The sequence below is a fragment of the Aptenodytes forsteri genome, unplaced genomic scaffold, assembly GCF_000699145.1.
Source record: "Aptenodytes forsteri isolate BGI_AS27 unplaced genomic scaffold, ASM69914v1 Scaffold63, whole genome shotgun sequence".
Lineage (NCBI taxonomy): Eukaryota > Metazoa > Chordata > Aves > Sphenisciformes > Spheniscidae > Aptenodytes > Aptenodytes forsteri.
In genome coordinates this window covers 2180465-2196738 of record NW_008794709.1, presented here as the reverse complement: position 1 = coordinate 2196738, position 16274 = coordinate 2180465, and the positions used below count along the sequence as shown (strand labels likewise).

At 39.9% G+C, this 16274-nt stretch overlaps 1 protein-coding gene across 1 annotated transcript in view; it reads left to right on the top strand.

Annotated features, from left to right (window-relative positions):
• The window catches only part of MYLIP (myosin regulatory light chain interacting protein), a 15562-nt gene extending 3852 nt beyond the window's left edge, over positions 1-11710 (top strand). Inside the window, exons 2-6 of the mRNA XM_009273714.1 lie at positions 6121-6306; positions 7059-7256; positions 7574-7738; positions 9528-9948; positions 10322-11710. Of these exons, the coding sequence (XP_009271989.1) occupies positions 6121-6306; positions 7059-7256; positions 7574-7738; positions 9528-9948; positions 10322-10411 (1060 nt within the window). The 3' untranslated portion in view covers positions 10412-11710. The remainder of the gene's footprint in view (positions 1-6120; positions 6307-7058; positions 7257-7573; positions 7739-9527; positions 9949-10321) is intronic.
• The last annotated feature ends 4564 nt before the right edge of the window (positions 11711-16274 follow it).

The window sequence follows — 16274 nt, the reverse complement described above, 5'->3', positions numbered from 1 at the left end:
CCGGCGGGGCGAATCGGCGGCCCCGGCGCTGGGGCACGGCCCAGCAGCCCGGGGAGCTCAACTCCTGATTGGCCTGCACCTCTGTCTCGGGGCGGAAAGTTCTTCTCTGGCTAACAGCTTTCTTTGTGAAACACGCGGCGGAGAAGTCCTGAAACTTGCATCCGCCGTAACAACGAGAGTGTGTGCCCAGCCGCCCGAGAGGCGAATTGTGCCAAACGGTCGTCCAGGAGAACAACGGTCCTAAGTCTGGCAGGATAAAGTCGACGTTGCAGTGATCGCACAAAAGTAGAAATAGCGTTGAAGTGAATCGTTTTTTGAGCAGTGTAAGATTTACCCACATGTACTTCAAAATGGGCACAGTTATGTCTTGTGTAATATGACTGAAAATCACATATTCGTATGTAAGCCATGACAATTTAAAATAGTATGTCAGATTTCAGTGAGCCACATAATCTCATGAAGCATTCAAAATAGCTGTATTTTGCCAGCCTTGAGATAGGTAATTACTGTTTTGGAAGCTGTTGAAAGTTGTGTGTGATGTTTCCTGGTGTTTGAATTATATTTACAAAGTACATTGTTTTTGCAGTGTTATCCAGCTGTATTGATGAATTAGTTAAAACTCAGAACTGGCTTGTAAAATACTTTGTGTGGCTACATACTTGTAGTAGGTAGAAAATAAGAAAAACATCCTATTATCCTATAGCATTGGCTAGCCAGTGCAGCAGTGTCACGGTATTTGTTACAGTGCAGTAAGTCTGCTGTGATAGACACCAGGGTGAGTTTAATGGATCTGTTTGTCTAAATCAGAGTTGAATTGCAGTTGGTAACCTTTCACCCAGTCTGCTGAGAGCAAATAAGAACAAAGATACTGAGGAACATAATAGTAACTGTGCATAGCTTTGCTTTTTCATATGGAGTGGCCTTATATCTGCTTTTAAAAACAGAATTATAGTCTATTGCTAAGATCTTTATCAATATATTTTTACATAGAACAATAATGCCTCTTAATTTTGATTCCCTTAGACTACAGAGAATTGTAAATTTAATTTACAGTAGGAAAGAGCCTTACCCTCTGGTAGGGAGTGTCATACCCCAAAGAGAACAGACAGTTCCTTGGGATGTACGCTAAGATTCTTGCCAGTAGTCTGGCAAGAGAATGGGTTCTTTTGGCTATATTTCTAGTTTAGGAATCATTAGTCATATACAGATACTTCTATTGATAAAGGATTGGGGTTTGTCACTTTCCACTGGCAGCTGAGTTTAGAGCTTAAAACTTTTAGTATAGTCTTTAGATTTATTTGCCTTGTTTTCCTTTCCTTGATTAAAGTAATGGAAACAAAGTTTTCAGTGCAGAACTTGGAATCCTGATGCACATAACTGTCTTCAATGAGTTAAGGAGAAATTAATCTTGTATTATGTATATTCTACACTTTTCCTAGCACTCTATTTTGCAGGGCTGTTATTGCCAATTCAGTCAGCAATAACCAAGTGATTTGCTTCCTGTAGGAATTTCATTGTAGTGAAATACTGACATCTGTTTCTGGTAGTGGTGTTCAGTATACTCAGCCTGCATAAATCACTTCAGAGGGAGGCAAAAAGCAATTGATGTGATATCTATGTTTGTCTCTTCAGTTTGGTAGCTGTAGTTTTTTGTAAGATGGGCCATCTGCTGAAATCTCCTTGCAGCTTCCCTTTTCTACAGCATTTGTATCAAATTATTTATGTGCCTGACATCTGTTTCTGGTAGTGGTGTTCAGTATACTCAGCCTGCATAAATCACTTCAGAGGGAGGCAAAAAGCAATTGATGTGATATCTATGTTTGTCTCTTCAGTTTGGTAGCTGTAGTTTTTTGTAAGATGGGCCATCTGCTGAAATCTCCTTGCAGCTTCCCTCTTCTACAGCATTTGTATCAAATTATTTGTGTGCAACTAAAATACATTAATCACACTGTACATTTGATTTTACTGAGTTTTAATATGCACATGGAACTTAAATTGTATGAAAAGCACTGGGGCAAAAATAAGGATACAAAATGAATATAAAATCATTAGTGTAACTAGTGCCTGAAGAAAGCATGTGATCCTGTTCTAATTCTAAATTCTTCCTTTGGAAAGGAAGAAATTCTGCCTGGGCAGTGACTAATGAAGTATAGCTTTGGCAAACTTGATGCTTTGTCCTCTAATCTGTATTTCTGTGTACTGTTTTGAACTACCAAAATGTTCTATAATTGAATATACAGGAATATCTAGCTAGCATGAGGTTTGGGGTAGGGGGCAGAACTAATGCTGTTCTAGGCTATATAGACTGTCTTTTGTCTTAATGCTGTCATGTGTAGAACTCGGGCTACAAGTGCAATGGAAAGTTCTGTTTGTTCTTAAAGCTGCCACTAGTTCAATGTCCCAACATGTCTGGCAGATGTTAAGATGACTAGGAGCCACAGTAATCGAAAAGTGAAGGCTTGTTTTCTATGAAGATTTAAAGGTGAAATGAAACTTTGGCAAGAGTGGTAACAAAGCTGCAGAATGTGCTAAGAGAATATTGTGCGGGGGGTAGGAAACAGCTTTTGTCTGAGTTGAGTTACTGGTCAAATTTATAACAGGTAATATTAATGTGTCATGTATAACTGAAGTGGTGAATGATGCAGAAACAAAAACAATTAGTTTCTTGTATGGTGGTCAGACTAAGTCATTCTACCAGCAGTGTTGCGAATGTTCTTTAGAGGACTTCAGTTAAACAGTTCAGTTTTCAGTTTTAAAACAGTTCATTGTTTTAAAACCTGCTTGGTAAAAATTCCATTAAGCATAAAATACTAACACTGAAATAATTCCTTGAAAAACTGAGTACCCTTTTACTGCACAATCTGGGTATCTTTAGAGGTGGGAAAAGCTTTAACAATATTTTCATTGTATCTAGATATTCCTAGAGAGAGGATGGACAGTGGATTAAGTGCTATTAAGTGATTAGGTCACAATCTAATTTACAAAAACTTGCATAAATACTTTCTGGTAACTAATAGAATCTATAATATGGTCAGGTTTTCTACAGATGATCTGTTGGGTTCTTTAGACTTTGGAGAATCAGATAAGGAACTGCCTCAAGGCTCCTAATGCTTTAGTTTTGCTTGACTGTATTCAGCAATAAAAAGCACATTCCTTTGCCTTTCTGTTTAAGGATCAAAAGACTTTGTTTTGTGTAAAAAGAAAAAATCTGCTTTTGTAATCAGATTCTGGCTGGTGTCATGTTTTGAACCTTGAAGGGGGATGATTTTGCAATGTATAAATACAACTTTGGAGAAGTGCAATCTTAGGCTGGATGGACTAATCAGAATCGCTTTTTCAGATGTATAAAATGTTTGTGACCCTTGCTGTCTTTCAATTTTTAGATGCTTTTCCCTCCTCAAACACACTTAGGGACTCAAAATAATAATAATTTAAAAAAAAGAACACCCAGTGAATTTGCAGCTTGAACTTTGGTTCAGGGCAGCTGCTGTAGCAGACCAGTATGAAGTCATTCACTGTCACTCAAAAACTGGCAGGCCATATGTTAACTAGTTCCTGACCTATTCTAAGTGCAGTTTAGGCAATGGGCTTGGGCCAGCAATGGGTTTTTTGGGTGCAGACCAATGACTTTGTGATATGGACTGTTAAATAGGGGTGTTTGTCTGTTTTCTCTGACTCAACAAAATACCTTTCCATAGAGTAAGCCAGGACATGAACTTGCATAGCTTTAGTTACTTTGCAATAACTGTCCCTTATACATGCCATACCTTTGTCCCCTTTATCAGAAAAATGCAAAGTAGCTTAGTCTCTGAGATGTTTTCCCTTATGTAACAGGAGCCAGTTATGGGAAGTTACTGCACGTTAGCTGTTGTGATGCTATTTTACATTGTACCTTAAACTCGTTTGTCTACCTATGCTATTGCTGGCTTTTTAGTAATGGAACGTGGCAAGCCATGCCTCTGCTGTAGTTGTTTCTGTAATGCATCTGTATTTGCAGGAGTGATCTTTTGTTTTTCAGCTCCCCTCTTGATGTCAGTAAGGTCTTCCCAGCAAGGGGAGAAGACTGACTTTTCCCTGTGTAGTCAGTGCTGTCATATGTGTAAAATAAACTGAAGATAAAGCATTTAGGTGTGGTAGTTGTAAACATGTGTCAGCTAATGAGAAGAAAATTGTCAGACATTTCTTTGAAATACTCTATGTGTAATTAGTACATAGTTACAATGACTGGAAAACCTGTTCTGGTATTAACAGAGGATCAGAAGTGCATGAAAAGCCATTTATTTTATGAAATGTTGATTGGAATTAGGGAAATGCCTACTATTTGAATTTATTTTGGCCATAGTGCTTTAGTAATTCATCAAGTACTTTGTCTGGATTTATGGACTGAACCCCGAAAGGAGTGTGTACAACCTATGCATTTTAAAAGCTACAGATAAGCCTTTCTGTGGCCCAAGCCAAAAGTTACAAATTAGCAAGGTAGGAGAAAGGGATTGGAGCAGAGATATGGGACTTGCTCCAAGAAAAGCCTAAACAAGAATAACCTGCTAAGAGTGGAGACAACAGTACTGTCTGAAGTTCTGGTCCTCTTGCCACCTGAACTTGTATCCTGCACAGAGCAAGGATATTGGCTTCCACCAGACCCCCATGAGAACTGCTGAAGTGAGATTGATGTCCAGACATCAGGGTGATGCAATTAAGCACTTGTGTCACAACTGCAATGAAGCTCTAGCATGCCTCAAACCACATGCAAAAGAAAGCGTTGGAGCTGTGACTTCCTGCAGGAAAAGGAGTGTAGGGCAGCTTATGGGATAATACCTATTTTTTCCTGATTGCAAAAGCTCTGGACACAGGGCATCATTTGGGCCAGTATTTTCTTAGCTGCAGCATTTATCATAGTAGGGCTAAGAATGAACACAAATTTTGCAAGTTATGTAGCTGCTCATAGTGGTGAAAAAGTAGCCTTATTTGCCCTGTTGGAATTGTATGGCACTACAACAGGATATACATAAGATATTATCCAAAATTGCTGTTGGAAGGAAAGCTAATCACTTACTAGCATCTTGAACTTCAGTGATGAGTGATTCAATATAGCTTTTTAAGAAAAGTAGACTACACTTAATTTTAGAAGGAGTAAAATGTAAATGTCCCGTTACTGTGGAAGCTAAGACACATGCCTGTGAGTACTAGGCTTCATTTATTGAAAGAATTTTTTCAGTGATACGAAACTACTTCTGCATCTGGTTTCCATAAATATGTTGAGTCTTAAGAACAAATGCTAAGAAATTTTTATTGTCTTCCCTGAGGGAACATAAGGATGAATTTATAGATGTTAAGGTAGACTATAGGGGAAATTAGCAGGCTGCTCTTAAGGTTGGTGGAAACTTTGATTTGTCTAATTAACTGACCTATTAGATAATTAAGAGCAGCTTTGTGAATTTTCCAGCTATTTGTCAAACCTGCCTTGATCCCAAGTATAAAGGTTGGTCTGATGAATGTTGCTTACACAATAGATGTCTTTGTATTTTATTCCACAATGCCTTTTCAGATGTTTCAAGTTATTCTGTTAATCATGTCACTGGCAAAAGCACCATCTTCCCTTTGACTGTGGTGGCAGAGGCATTTCAGCTGTGTAGAGAAAGTGTGGCTTCTCTTGTTGCATGATAGATGTGTGTATGCTGTTTTGGGCTGCTCTTCACAAATTTGCTTTTCTGAAATGCAGAACAACTTCTAAAAGGCAACCGAAGAAAGTTAAACATAGGAAACTAATCCAAATATATTTCATTGATATTTTACTCTCTAAATTGAAATGACTAAGTGGCCTTAGGAGTTAAAGCAGCTCTTATTCTTAAGAACACAATATTAAGGTGCTCATTTTTTTTCAACAGTGGTTTTAGACACTGTCTTCAGTTGTAGCCTCATCTTTAAGTGTAAGTGAATGATAAGATGGAGGCCCTTTTCTTTCCCTTGTGCCAGACTTTCTCTACCTGGTACATTCATTGCAAATGCTTGATTACCAAACTAATGGCTACCAAACATATCTGAGATGTTACTTGATACATATCTTGATTACAAATGTCTTTTAACATCTTGTGTAAGCAAACATTTCTGATTCCATTGCAGGCATATGTTTTTCTTGCATATAAAAGAAGATCTTCTTGCTGGTAATCTTCAGTGTTCTTCAGAGAATGCAATTGAACTTAGTGCATTGTTGGCACAGATGAAGTTTGGAGACTATAACCAGAACACTGCCAAGTACAATTATGAAGAGTTGTGTGCAAAAGAGCTCACCACTACCATTTTGGAGAGGTAAAAAGAGCACAATGATAAACCTCCTTTTTGGAGACCAAAAGCATAAGATTGTTATGCCCTTAATTGCTGATGCTGTAGTGTATCTTGTGTTGTTAAAATAATTCAGATAGCTTTGGAGATTAAAGTATAACCTGAATGTTTAACTAATGTTCTGATTTCAGTTTATTTTTAAGCTCAATTATGAGTATTTTTTTAGTGAAAAGCAAAAGCTGTTGAACTCTAGTACTTGGGGAAATACAGGTATCTAAATACTTGGAGCAGGGTAATCATATTGCAAGTATGTCTTAGACCTACACTTGTGAAAGAAAGTAACAAGAGTTTATCTGGCTTAGTACCCTTACACTGAGAAGTAAACAAGATTCCCAAAACACCTTCATAGCTCAATTCGTGAATATCAAGAAACTTTCAGTGTGTCATGCTTTTCTGTAGATTTTTTTTAGTTGTGAACTCAGTGGTTGTTGAGGTAAATACATTGGGGGGTTGTTAGTTGAAAAGCCTTGATTACATGTAGCTTTTTAACTTCTAAGCAAATGCACAGTATTGTCTCCTGAACATTCTCAGGATGTTTTGGTAATTCTCAGTTCTTTCCAGTTAACGATTACTGGAAATCTATAGCCAGATAAAGCAGGTCAGGAGCATTTAATAATCTGTTTAACTAGGTCATCTAAAAACCCATGTTAAAACAGGCTCCTGACAGTAATGACACATACTTGAGTTAGTTCACCTGTCCTTAATCTTTTTATCAACAGCATTATTGCAAAGCACAAGGAACTAGAAGGTCTAAGTCAAGCTTCTGCTGAATATCAGGTTCTACAGATTGTTACAACACTGGAGAACTATGGGGTAGAGTGGCACTCAGTGAGAGACAGTGAAGGTCAAAAACTCCTTATTGGTGTTGGACCTGAAGGCATATCCATCTGTAAAGATGACTTCAGTCCTATCAACAGGTATGTTTTGTGGAACCATTTTCATCTTCCATTTTTCAGAAGTACTGAGCATGCCTCTAGTTTTTACGTAAATATACAAAACTGCTCTATGAATTACTAAAAGGAGCTATTGGAATGTAGGGTCTGAGGACACTACCTGCTTATAATCAAGATGACAATTGGCCTTTAATACTCTTGATTTTCATATCAACCCAGCATTACAGACAACAGTTGGAGATCACTGTAACTTCTGATAAAAGTGCACCATAGTAGTTTGTGGAAAATGTCCTTATCCTTAAAAGCTAAATAACCTTTCTTTTTTTTATATTCATTCATAGGATTGCTTATCCTGTTGTTCAAATGGCAACTCAGTCTGGGAAGAATGTGTATCTGACTGTTACCAAGGAGTCTGGTAATAGTGTAGTCCTCTTGTTTAAGATGATCAGTACAAGGGCAGCAAGTGGACTCTACAGAGCGATTACAGAGACGCATGCATTTTACAGGTCAGTATTGCCACTAGAGTCAAATGCTGCTGCTCTTCTCCACAGTATTTGGGTTAAGTGCTTAAGCAACCAGCTGTCTGACAGCACTTCAGAAATTCTCTGCAAAATTTCATTGTCTTTACAACCTCTACTTTCCTCTTAAGTCCAGAAGCTGAACAGGTTTTTGCTGCTTTCCGTTTTGTGGGGTGGGAGTACGAGGCAAGCAAAATTTCTCAGTCTACCACTATGAATAACAGCACTTCAGAATATAAACTCACTGTGTTCTTTGATACTTCATAAACAATACATACTTTTTTTTTGTCCCTATGTAAGAGGGAGGAAGATAGAGCAAAGGAGAAGAAAGATCCTGTCTTTCAGAATATGTAGGGGTAGCTCATATGCACATGTATTCCTTCTCTCCTTTATTTGGCTCCTCCAGTTGCTGGAAGTTATCTGTGCCACCTTCCCATCCCATGTATTTAAATCTTCCTACAATTCCTCTGTCCTTGCTCACATGCCCAGGATTTTGTTTCAGGCCAGCAGCTACCTGTTGTCTTTATCCTATTGTTCTTTGAGGTAGGGGTGCTATACTCGTTTGGTGGCTGATTTTTTTTAAACCCCTTTTCATTCCTACTGTGAGGTCCAACACTCATCAGTAGAACTAACTGTCAAAGACACTTAGTGGTGTCTTCTCTAACTACTGCATATCAGTTTCAATTACTTTGTAAGAGAAGAATTGGACTTAAAGCAGAGGAAAGTACATACACTAGGCAAAACCTGTCCAGCTTCTCAACTTAGATCATTTTAATACGGTTACAGCAATTAACATCAACTAGTTGCCTTTCTAACCACTGCAGCTAATCAGCAGCTAACCACTGCTTATTTTGTGAGCCTGATATTAAGCATGTCTTGTTCTGCTCTGCAATTATATGCCCTTGCGCTGTTTCGCATTCTTCATACTTTTTTCCAGGCAATTAAAGCATTATGTAACTTTTTAGATAGTCTTAACTTTTTGATCTTTGTCTCTGCTTGTAACTTCTGCTGTTCTTTGCAGTTTCTGATTTTAATTTAAGCAGAATTTTAGCTAGGCGATAGCATTTGGCCAGAAGCTTACATCTTGGACCTTCGGCCTGCTGAGGCTGTAGTCCTTGTGTTCTGTGTTTGTGTTTCTTTCCTACATTTTCTAGCGAAATGATATGCCTTAATAGGCTTCTGCAGATTTAACTATATTGCTGAAACATGTGACAAGCATGGTTAGAGTAGCTGAAATACTCAGTGGCAAATACAAATGGGTTAATTTTCTGCACTACATTCACACTGGTTCCCTTCAGATATACTAGTATATAAAGTACTGAGTGGAAACTTGGTTAAAGACATTACTTGATTCTATGCTAAAAATTTGAGAGCCCGTCTAAAGAAAGAGGTGTTATGCCAAAGATTATTAATTATACTTCTGTAATGCAGTGTTTGGAAACTACCATGTGAAGAGGTGTTGCCAAGCTGAACTGTGGATTAAGCAAGCGTTAGCTGTTTATATTAGCCTAATGCCTTAATTCCCTTCCATAGGCTGACTCCATTTTACCAGACACTTTGCATTTTTGAAGATGTAAAATAACTGTCACTTTTCCATTTTACACTCTTCAGAGTAGACTTGTCATGCAAACAACATTCAAGAGCTTAAATATTACCTCAGACTGTTCTTTTTGCTTTAATTTCAGTGCTGTTACTTCAACTTTGGGAACAAATTATTGTAGGGATAAGTTTATTGGTATTAACTAACCAAGTTTGCATTTGTCCCATTGTTTTATAGGTGTGACACTGTCACCAGTGCTGTCATGATGCAGTATAGTCGAGACTTAAAGGGCCACCTAGCATCTCTATTCCTGAATGAAAACATTAATCTGGGTAAAAAATACGTCTTTGACATTAAAAGAACATCAAAAGAAGTTTATGATCATGCAAGGCGAGCTCTTTATAATGCTGGCATTGTGGATCTTGTTTCAAGAAGCGACCAAACCCCACCAAGTTCCCCCCTTAAGTCTTCGGAAAGTAGCATGAACTGTGACAATTGTGAGGGTCTTAGCTGCCAACAAACAAAAGCTCTGCAAGAGAAGTTGCGGAAGCTAAAGGAGTCCATGCTTTGTATGGTGTGTTGTGAAGAAGAAATAAATTCGACCTTTTGTCCCTGTGGCCACACAGTATGCTGCAAGACCTGTGCTGCCCAATTACAGGTAACTGCAATGCCATTAAGATGTGAGTTAGCAAATATGTGGAAGTCTTGGTTTTCTGTATATTTAACAGTCATGGATTAATATGTTTACATTGATATTCTAGTAAAACTTGTTTTTAAAATTTTGTTTGTGGTAAACTAATTCTAAAGAAAGTTCTGTTTATATGATGCATTTGAAAGATAAGTTTTAGCTGTGCTAACTTAACTTGTGGTGAGGGTAAGAATTAGCTGCATATTTCTCACAATACCCTGTTTTAAAAATAGAGATTATAGAAAAGTGCTCTGTTACTGTCTACATGGAGGGAAGTCTCCAATAAGTGTAGAGACTCTCAAAATATGAAGTAAACTAATTTCCTAATGTTTTTCCTTTGCAGTTGTGTCCTGTTTGCAGATCTCGTGTAGAGCATGTCCAGCATGTGTATTTGCCAACCCACACCAGTCTTCTCAATCTGACTGTGATATGATCTACATATACACTTTAAACCCATCATGTACTTTTTAAACTGCACTAATATGAAATGCAACCATTGATTGTGAAGAAGGCAAATCACTCTGGCACCGATCCACAATCAAAAGCAAAAATACTGCATTTTTGAACATAAATATTCTTTGTTCAGCATGTCCAAAATGGTTTGGGACATCTTTTGAGAGCAGAAGTGTAATCGATTCATGTTACTTAGATGGAGAATGATGGATAAGTTTGCAGCGTGGTGGCGTTGCCAAAAAGCTAGGTAACCCTGGAGAAATTTGGTGTACATGTATTGAGATACCCAGCAAGAGCAATGCAGCCTTTTGTTTTACACTCTCTAAATCCTTTTTAGTACAGTCACTCCATTTATTTTAATAGTAAGACTAGCTTTTACAAATACCAGTTTAGTATGGCTCATAGTTTCTGCTTTTAGTAAACTGCTTTAAAGAGGAGAGAACTTACTTTAAAAAAATGTTTTTAAACTGAAGTTACAAGGTTTCATCAAGCAGCTATGTTTAATTCAGAATTGTGTTAAATAGAAAACAATTCTGAGAATAGCTTTGGAAGGATAGGACAAGTTTGTTGGTCTGAAAGTGTTGAGGGTGGGTCAGGAAAGCCTTCTGGTTGGCAGTGTCCCGTGGAAGCACTGTTGTGGGACTTCATTCACAGCTCTCAGTGGGCAAGGTACTCCCAGGTTTCCCACATCCAGCTTGGCTGGTGGTCTTGGGACCTGCAGTCAGCTGCCCTTTAAGCTGGCTTTATTTTTGGAGACTGATTTTAAACTATTAAACATGTACCATTAATTTCTAAAATAAGGGATGTGTATAATTTTAAATGCTTTCTTCAGTTAACATCTTTATTGGGTAGGTCATTTCCTGCAAAAATGTTTTTAATCTCCACCCCCCTTCTTGGGCATTTTGGGCTCTGGTTTCCTAGTGTATTCTCCAGGGTACAGAGGGAACTAGAGACCATGTTTGGGTGCAATACTAGCTTAATCAAAGCTAGAAAAGTACACTGTCACTTTACTGAAATTTTCTGACTATACTTTTCATATTGCCTTAATGTAGCAGTAATGTGTGTTTATGCATCTGTTTCTTTGCACAGACATTTTGTCAAAATATTAAAACTCTACTTTTTTATGACACATTAGCATATAAACCTTACTCTGAGAGGGTATTTATTTTTTCACTTTGTAAAGAAAATTTTGTTTCCTCATGAAGCAAGAGCTTTGTCCTATATCATAGGCAACTTCTGTCTTTTTATATTCAGATTAATAAAGGACTTTAAAAATCTACTTTGTTATGGATAAGACTTTAATTTTGTTTTGAGGTTCATCTGAGGCATTACTGAAAAAATGCAGTATGAAGTGTTTGCATGTTTAACAGTCTTGAATGTTGTGTCATGTTTTAAGAGGGGATGGTGTTTCTTCAGGTGCATGCAAATTTCAAGGGAGGGAAGAAAACTGACATGGTATAACCACCTTTGTTCAGGCAGTGTATTTCAAAACAGCTGACACATTCCAACTGTAAAATAGCTTTCAGAATTAACTTTGTGAAGAACTTTCCTACAGTAAATTGCCCCAAATATATGGAATATATTCCAGTGAGATGAGAGAAATGGAAAAATGCAGCTTGAGAGTAGAGATTTGGAGTTTCAGCAATCCTGTCTAGGAAAGTTCTTAATTACAGATATGTTGGTGTCATTTTTTGACTGAAACTATTCATATTTACTAACTCATGACTACTTTCACATTCTTAAAGAGATGGTGCTTGAGCACTTCCAGCATGGGTCCTCTAGCTTACCCCGACCAGTAAGCTGAAGGATGTAAGACAGTGCTGGGCTCAGACCAAAGCTCTCTGGAATCCATGGGGCTTTATTCTGGCGAGTGTGAACTGAAGTCACTTAACTACGACCTTTTAAAATGAATTTATTGCTATTCTAAACAGATTATGGCAGAGTAGCATGTCCTGTTGTCAAGACTGTCCATCAGCGATTGAAGCTTGAGGCCCTGGACCTAGGCTAGCTCTGAGACACTGCTGATCAGGAAGAGGGAAGGTGGCTGCCAACTAGGCAACGAATTCTGAGTACAAGAGCTGTTTATCTCAATGTCAAGTGCATTAAGCACAAGATAACTTACCCTTTTAAAGATGAAAACTTCATCTCAGCAAGTGGGTGCTACTGCATTCACTTTCAAAGATGATAAAAGTTCTGGAGAGAAGTTGTGTTGTCCCTATATGCCATTTACAGGAAGGAATAGGTACACAGGTACCTACCTTACAGGAAGGTACATAGGTACACAATAGTGCTAAAGCAAACCTTCCTCGCTTCCCGAGATGACTTTGTTCTGTGCTAACAGAATTATGTTAGTAACATCTAATCCATCATCCTATGGCAGCTGGCTGAAATGGATTGTAATTAATATAAATAGATGTTAATACAGGCATCTGATTTAAAGCATTCAACAAGATCAAGCTGTTAAAATAGGCAGGCATTAACTCTGGGGTCCTTGTAATTAAATTGGCTGTGTAATTAGACATCTCTAATAAAAATAATTCTAGTGGTTAGAACTCTAATCAAGGTGGGGTTTGACAGGTTACATGGCATAGCTGGAATTCAGGCAAAGCCTTGTGACATCTGTAAACATCTACCTAGTCTCGAAAAGCTATGCAGAGATCAGGCAGAAGCGCCGAGGTACAGGTTGAAGTACTGGTTGTATCTGAGACTGTCGGGAGTCTGGTTCTGTATTGGCAAAGGAGGGTGTGGAGCGCAAGCAGAGGCTAATGGCTTTTTCCAGTTAGGAGGGGTGAGATCGGTACCTCGGTATGCTCCACAACCAGTGTGCTTTTAATGGAATGCTATTACCTGTTCTGAGAATTGAGCGCAAGGTAACCTCCTCTGGACACTGCAAATCACTAAAAGCCTCACTTGGTTTATATGTAAGACCTAGTGGGATGCAAAACAACGTAAGAATAGCTTTGAGTTGTTCACAGCCAGCTTTCCTCAGAAGCATTGTTTGAAATTGAGTTGATCGTGCTATGCTAGAAAAGTTTGGCTTAACCATCCAAAACTGCTGTGGTATGTGTTGCTCAATGTTTGCAGTTCCAGTACGCTGTTTCTTATAAGAGGTACTGTGTCCAACCCACGTGAGCTGTAAAGAGCTGTGAACAGTGTAAAAAGAAACAATAGGCAATCTTGAACTCCACATGCCACGTAGCCATACTGCAGAAAGAGTCAGGTCTTGTTTGCCAAAGCGCTGTTCTTTCTCCTTAGAAACTTTGTCTGAATGTTGTAATGGATGGCAGTAGGGAAGAAACAAAACCCCAAAACAAAAAAAACCCAGCAGAATAGTTTATGGGAACAACCGGAGTTTGTCCCCTTTACACTTCTTCTGGAGCAGGAGGATCTGTCACAAAGCTCAACAACCGGAGTTTGTCCCCTTTACACTTCTGGAGCAGGAGGATCCGTCACAAAGCTCGATTTGGTGCCTCTCACACCTTATGTTGGTGTATCTGTGTGTACCAGGCACTCATAATGAAGCCAGCTCCTATACTGATACCTGCTACCCAAAGTTAGTACAACTTGGCAAGAAAACTTATAGAATATTCAGTTCTCATTTATCTTCAAAGTTGCAATGCAGCTGATGTAATCTCATCGGGTGTGTGCAATGTCATTTCAAAAGGCTATAGTCTCAAGTTTCTGCTACAAGTACCTAAATGGGAAAAATTCTCCTTCAGAGACAGCATGACTTGCTAAGTAAATTCGAGAGCAGGAGCCCTGTTAGTTCCTTGGACCTCCTGACGGTAGAACAGCACTCAAAAGCGGCTGTGTGGAGAGAGGGTTGCGAGTTTGAACTGTAGGAGAGACATTCTTACTAAAATACTGTTACCCTTAAATGTTATTAATAAACAAGACAGGGATTTAGCAATAACTACACCTGTGCTACTAGGGCTGGGAACTCCCAGCCCTTCACTGGTATCAGCCTGGCTTTCATCCTCCCATCGTTGCACCAAGATCTCTGCTTATGGAGAGCTCAACCTGTGAGGGACTACAAAGGTAGCATATTGAGACGTTTCAAGTTACAACCGTTACAAAAGCATAGCTCTATCTTCCAGCATGCAGTTGCTCATTTCAGGGAACATACAAGTGTTAAAATGCTAAAGAACTGTAGAATGAAGGCTACTGTATTTTGAAATTATTTCGATTTCTTCCCCAAGTGCCATAAAAGCACATACACAGCAGCATTTACATATTTCAAGATTTATTTCCTTGCTAAATCAGCACTGTTGCGTTCCTAACGCAATGCCCTTGGGGGAAAATTCTCATCCGTCAGCCTACACTATTTCACTTCACAGCAGCACGCTGGCATGTTGATCAAAGATGGGGGAAAATTACAGCTCAGATTTCCTGTATACGGTTTTAAACAACAGACTCCATGGAGTGTTAAAATTATGAATTGACAAATCTTAGCTTCAGTAATGCCTGGTCAAATATCATTCTTGAATTCCCCCACCCCACCCCCGTTTTCACTGAGAGCATGCTGTAGTGCCAGGTGAGTGCTTTGGTTGCCTTTGTGCCCATGGAGTCAGCCAGCAGGAGCCTGTTAAAACAGAAAGTAGCAAATGACAACTGGGTTTAAAAGTAAGAAATCTCAGTAAAATTGTGGAAGGGAAAAAACCACGACTGGGGCAGACTGCCAGAAGAGAGGCGGACTTTCCGCAGCAGGGCCTGAGCGCAGCTTTGCTGGAGGAGGCCCGGGCAGGGAGCTCCCAGGGGGCTCCTGGTGCAGGGGCCAGGGCTGCGGGTGGCCCCAGGACAGGTGGCCTGTCAGGGAGCACAGCCAGCCCTCGGTGAGAGGCTGTGGGTGGGAAGCGGTTGGGGAGAGGCAGGACAGGGCCAGGCAGGAGACAAGGCGTGCCGGGGCAGGCGAGCAGCTGCCAGGCCGGTAACTCCCTGGGGAAACTCCCACTGGAATACACTCCTGGCAGGCCACAGCCAAACCTCCCGGTCTGCAAGGAGCTCATCACACGACTTCAAGGTAAACTGCCAGCTGGAGCCCCTTGGTTCAACACTTCCTTCAACAGCACTGGGTGGTAAAAGCTATCATGGTTTCTGGGTCTTCTAGTTTCCTGCAAAGGGTGACGTGAGCTGGGAAGAGGCACCAGGAGTAGCACTGAGGAAGGGCTCTCAGAACCCCAGCTAAAGGAATCACTGGTTGGTGCAGTAGTGGAAAAACACAAACTGTGACAACTCTGAAAACTCAGCGGGAATCGTGATTCCTCCCTGTGTGAGAGCGAGATGCAAGGGATCCAGAGGAGTGAGTGGGGCTGGTGCTCCCCCATGCTCACAGACGGTGAGCAGGATTCAGCGTGACTTCCTCATCCTGCCAGGATGGGGGACTTGTGGGGGCTGGCCAGCGGCTAACTTTCATAGCACTCATGCATACACCAAGTTCCTCAAAGAAAAAGGTCGAGCAAACAAACCATACCAGCTTTCCCAGAGCTTAACAACAGGTCACTTGCTGACTTCTTGCCAACTAAAAGGCAGAATCCTTTTCAGCTGCTTGGAGGCTGGGGGAGGGTGAGACACGAGTGGGAGGGGAATCAATCTGCCCCTGAAAACTGATGCCTTTCTCTGCCTTCACTTTGACCCTCTCCTGAGTGACCTGATTTAGCCTGTCCACTATTTGCTGACCCTTCCTTATTCCTGAAGACTCTTCTGTTCTCTCACCAGTGATTTCTGGGATCCAGGCTCTGAAGCCAACCTTTCTTCTTCTAGCAGCTGTCCACATAAACTCTGCCCCGGGAAAGAGTCTGACTTTATTTGGCCAACACCATCCAGTGAGGATCACTCTCTCTCCC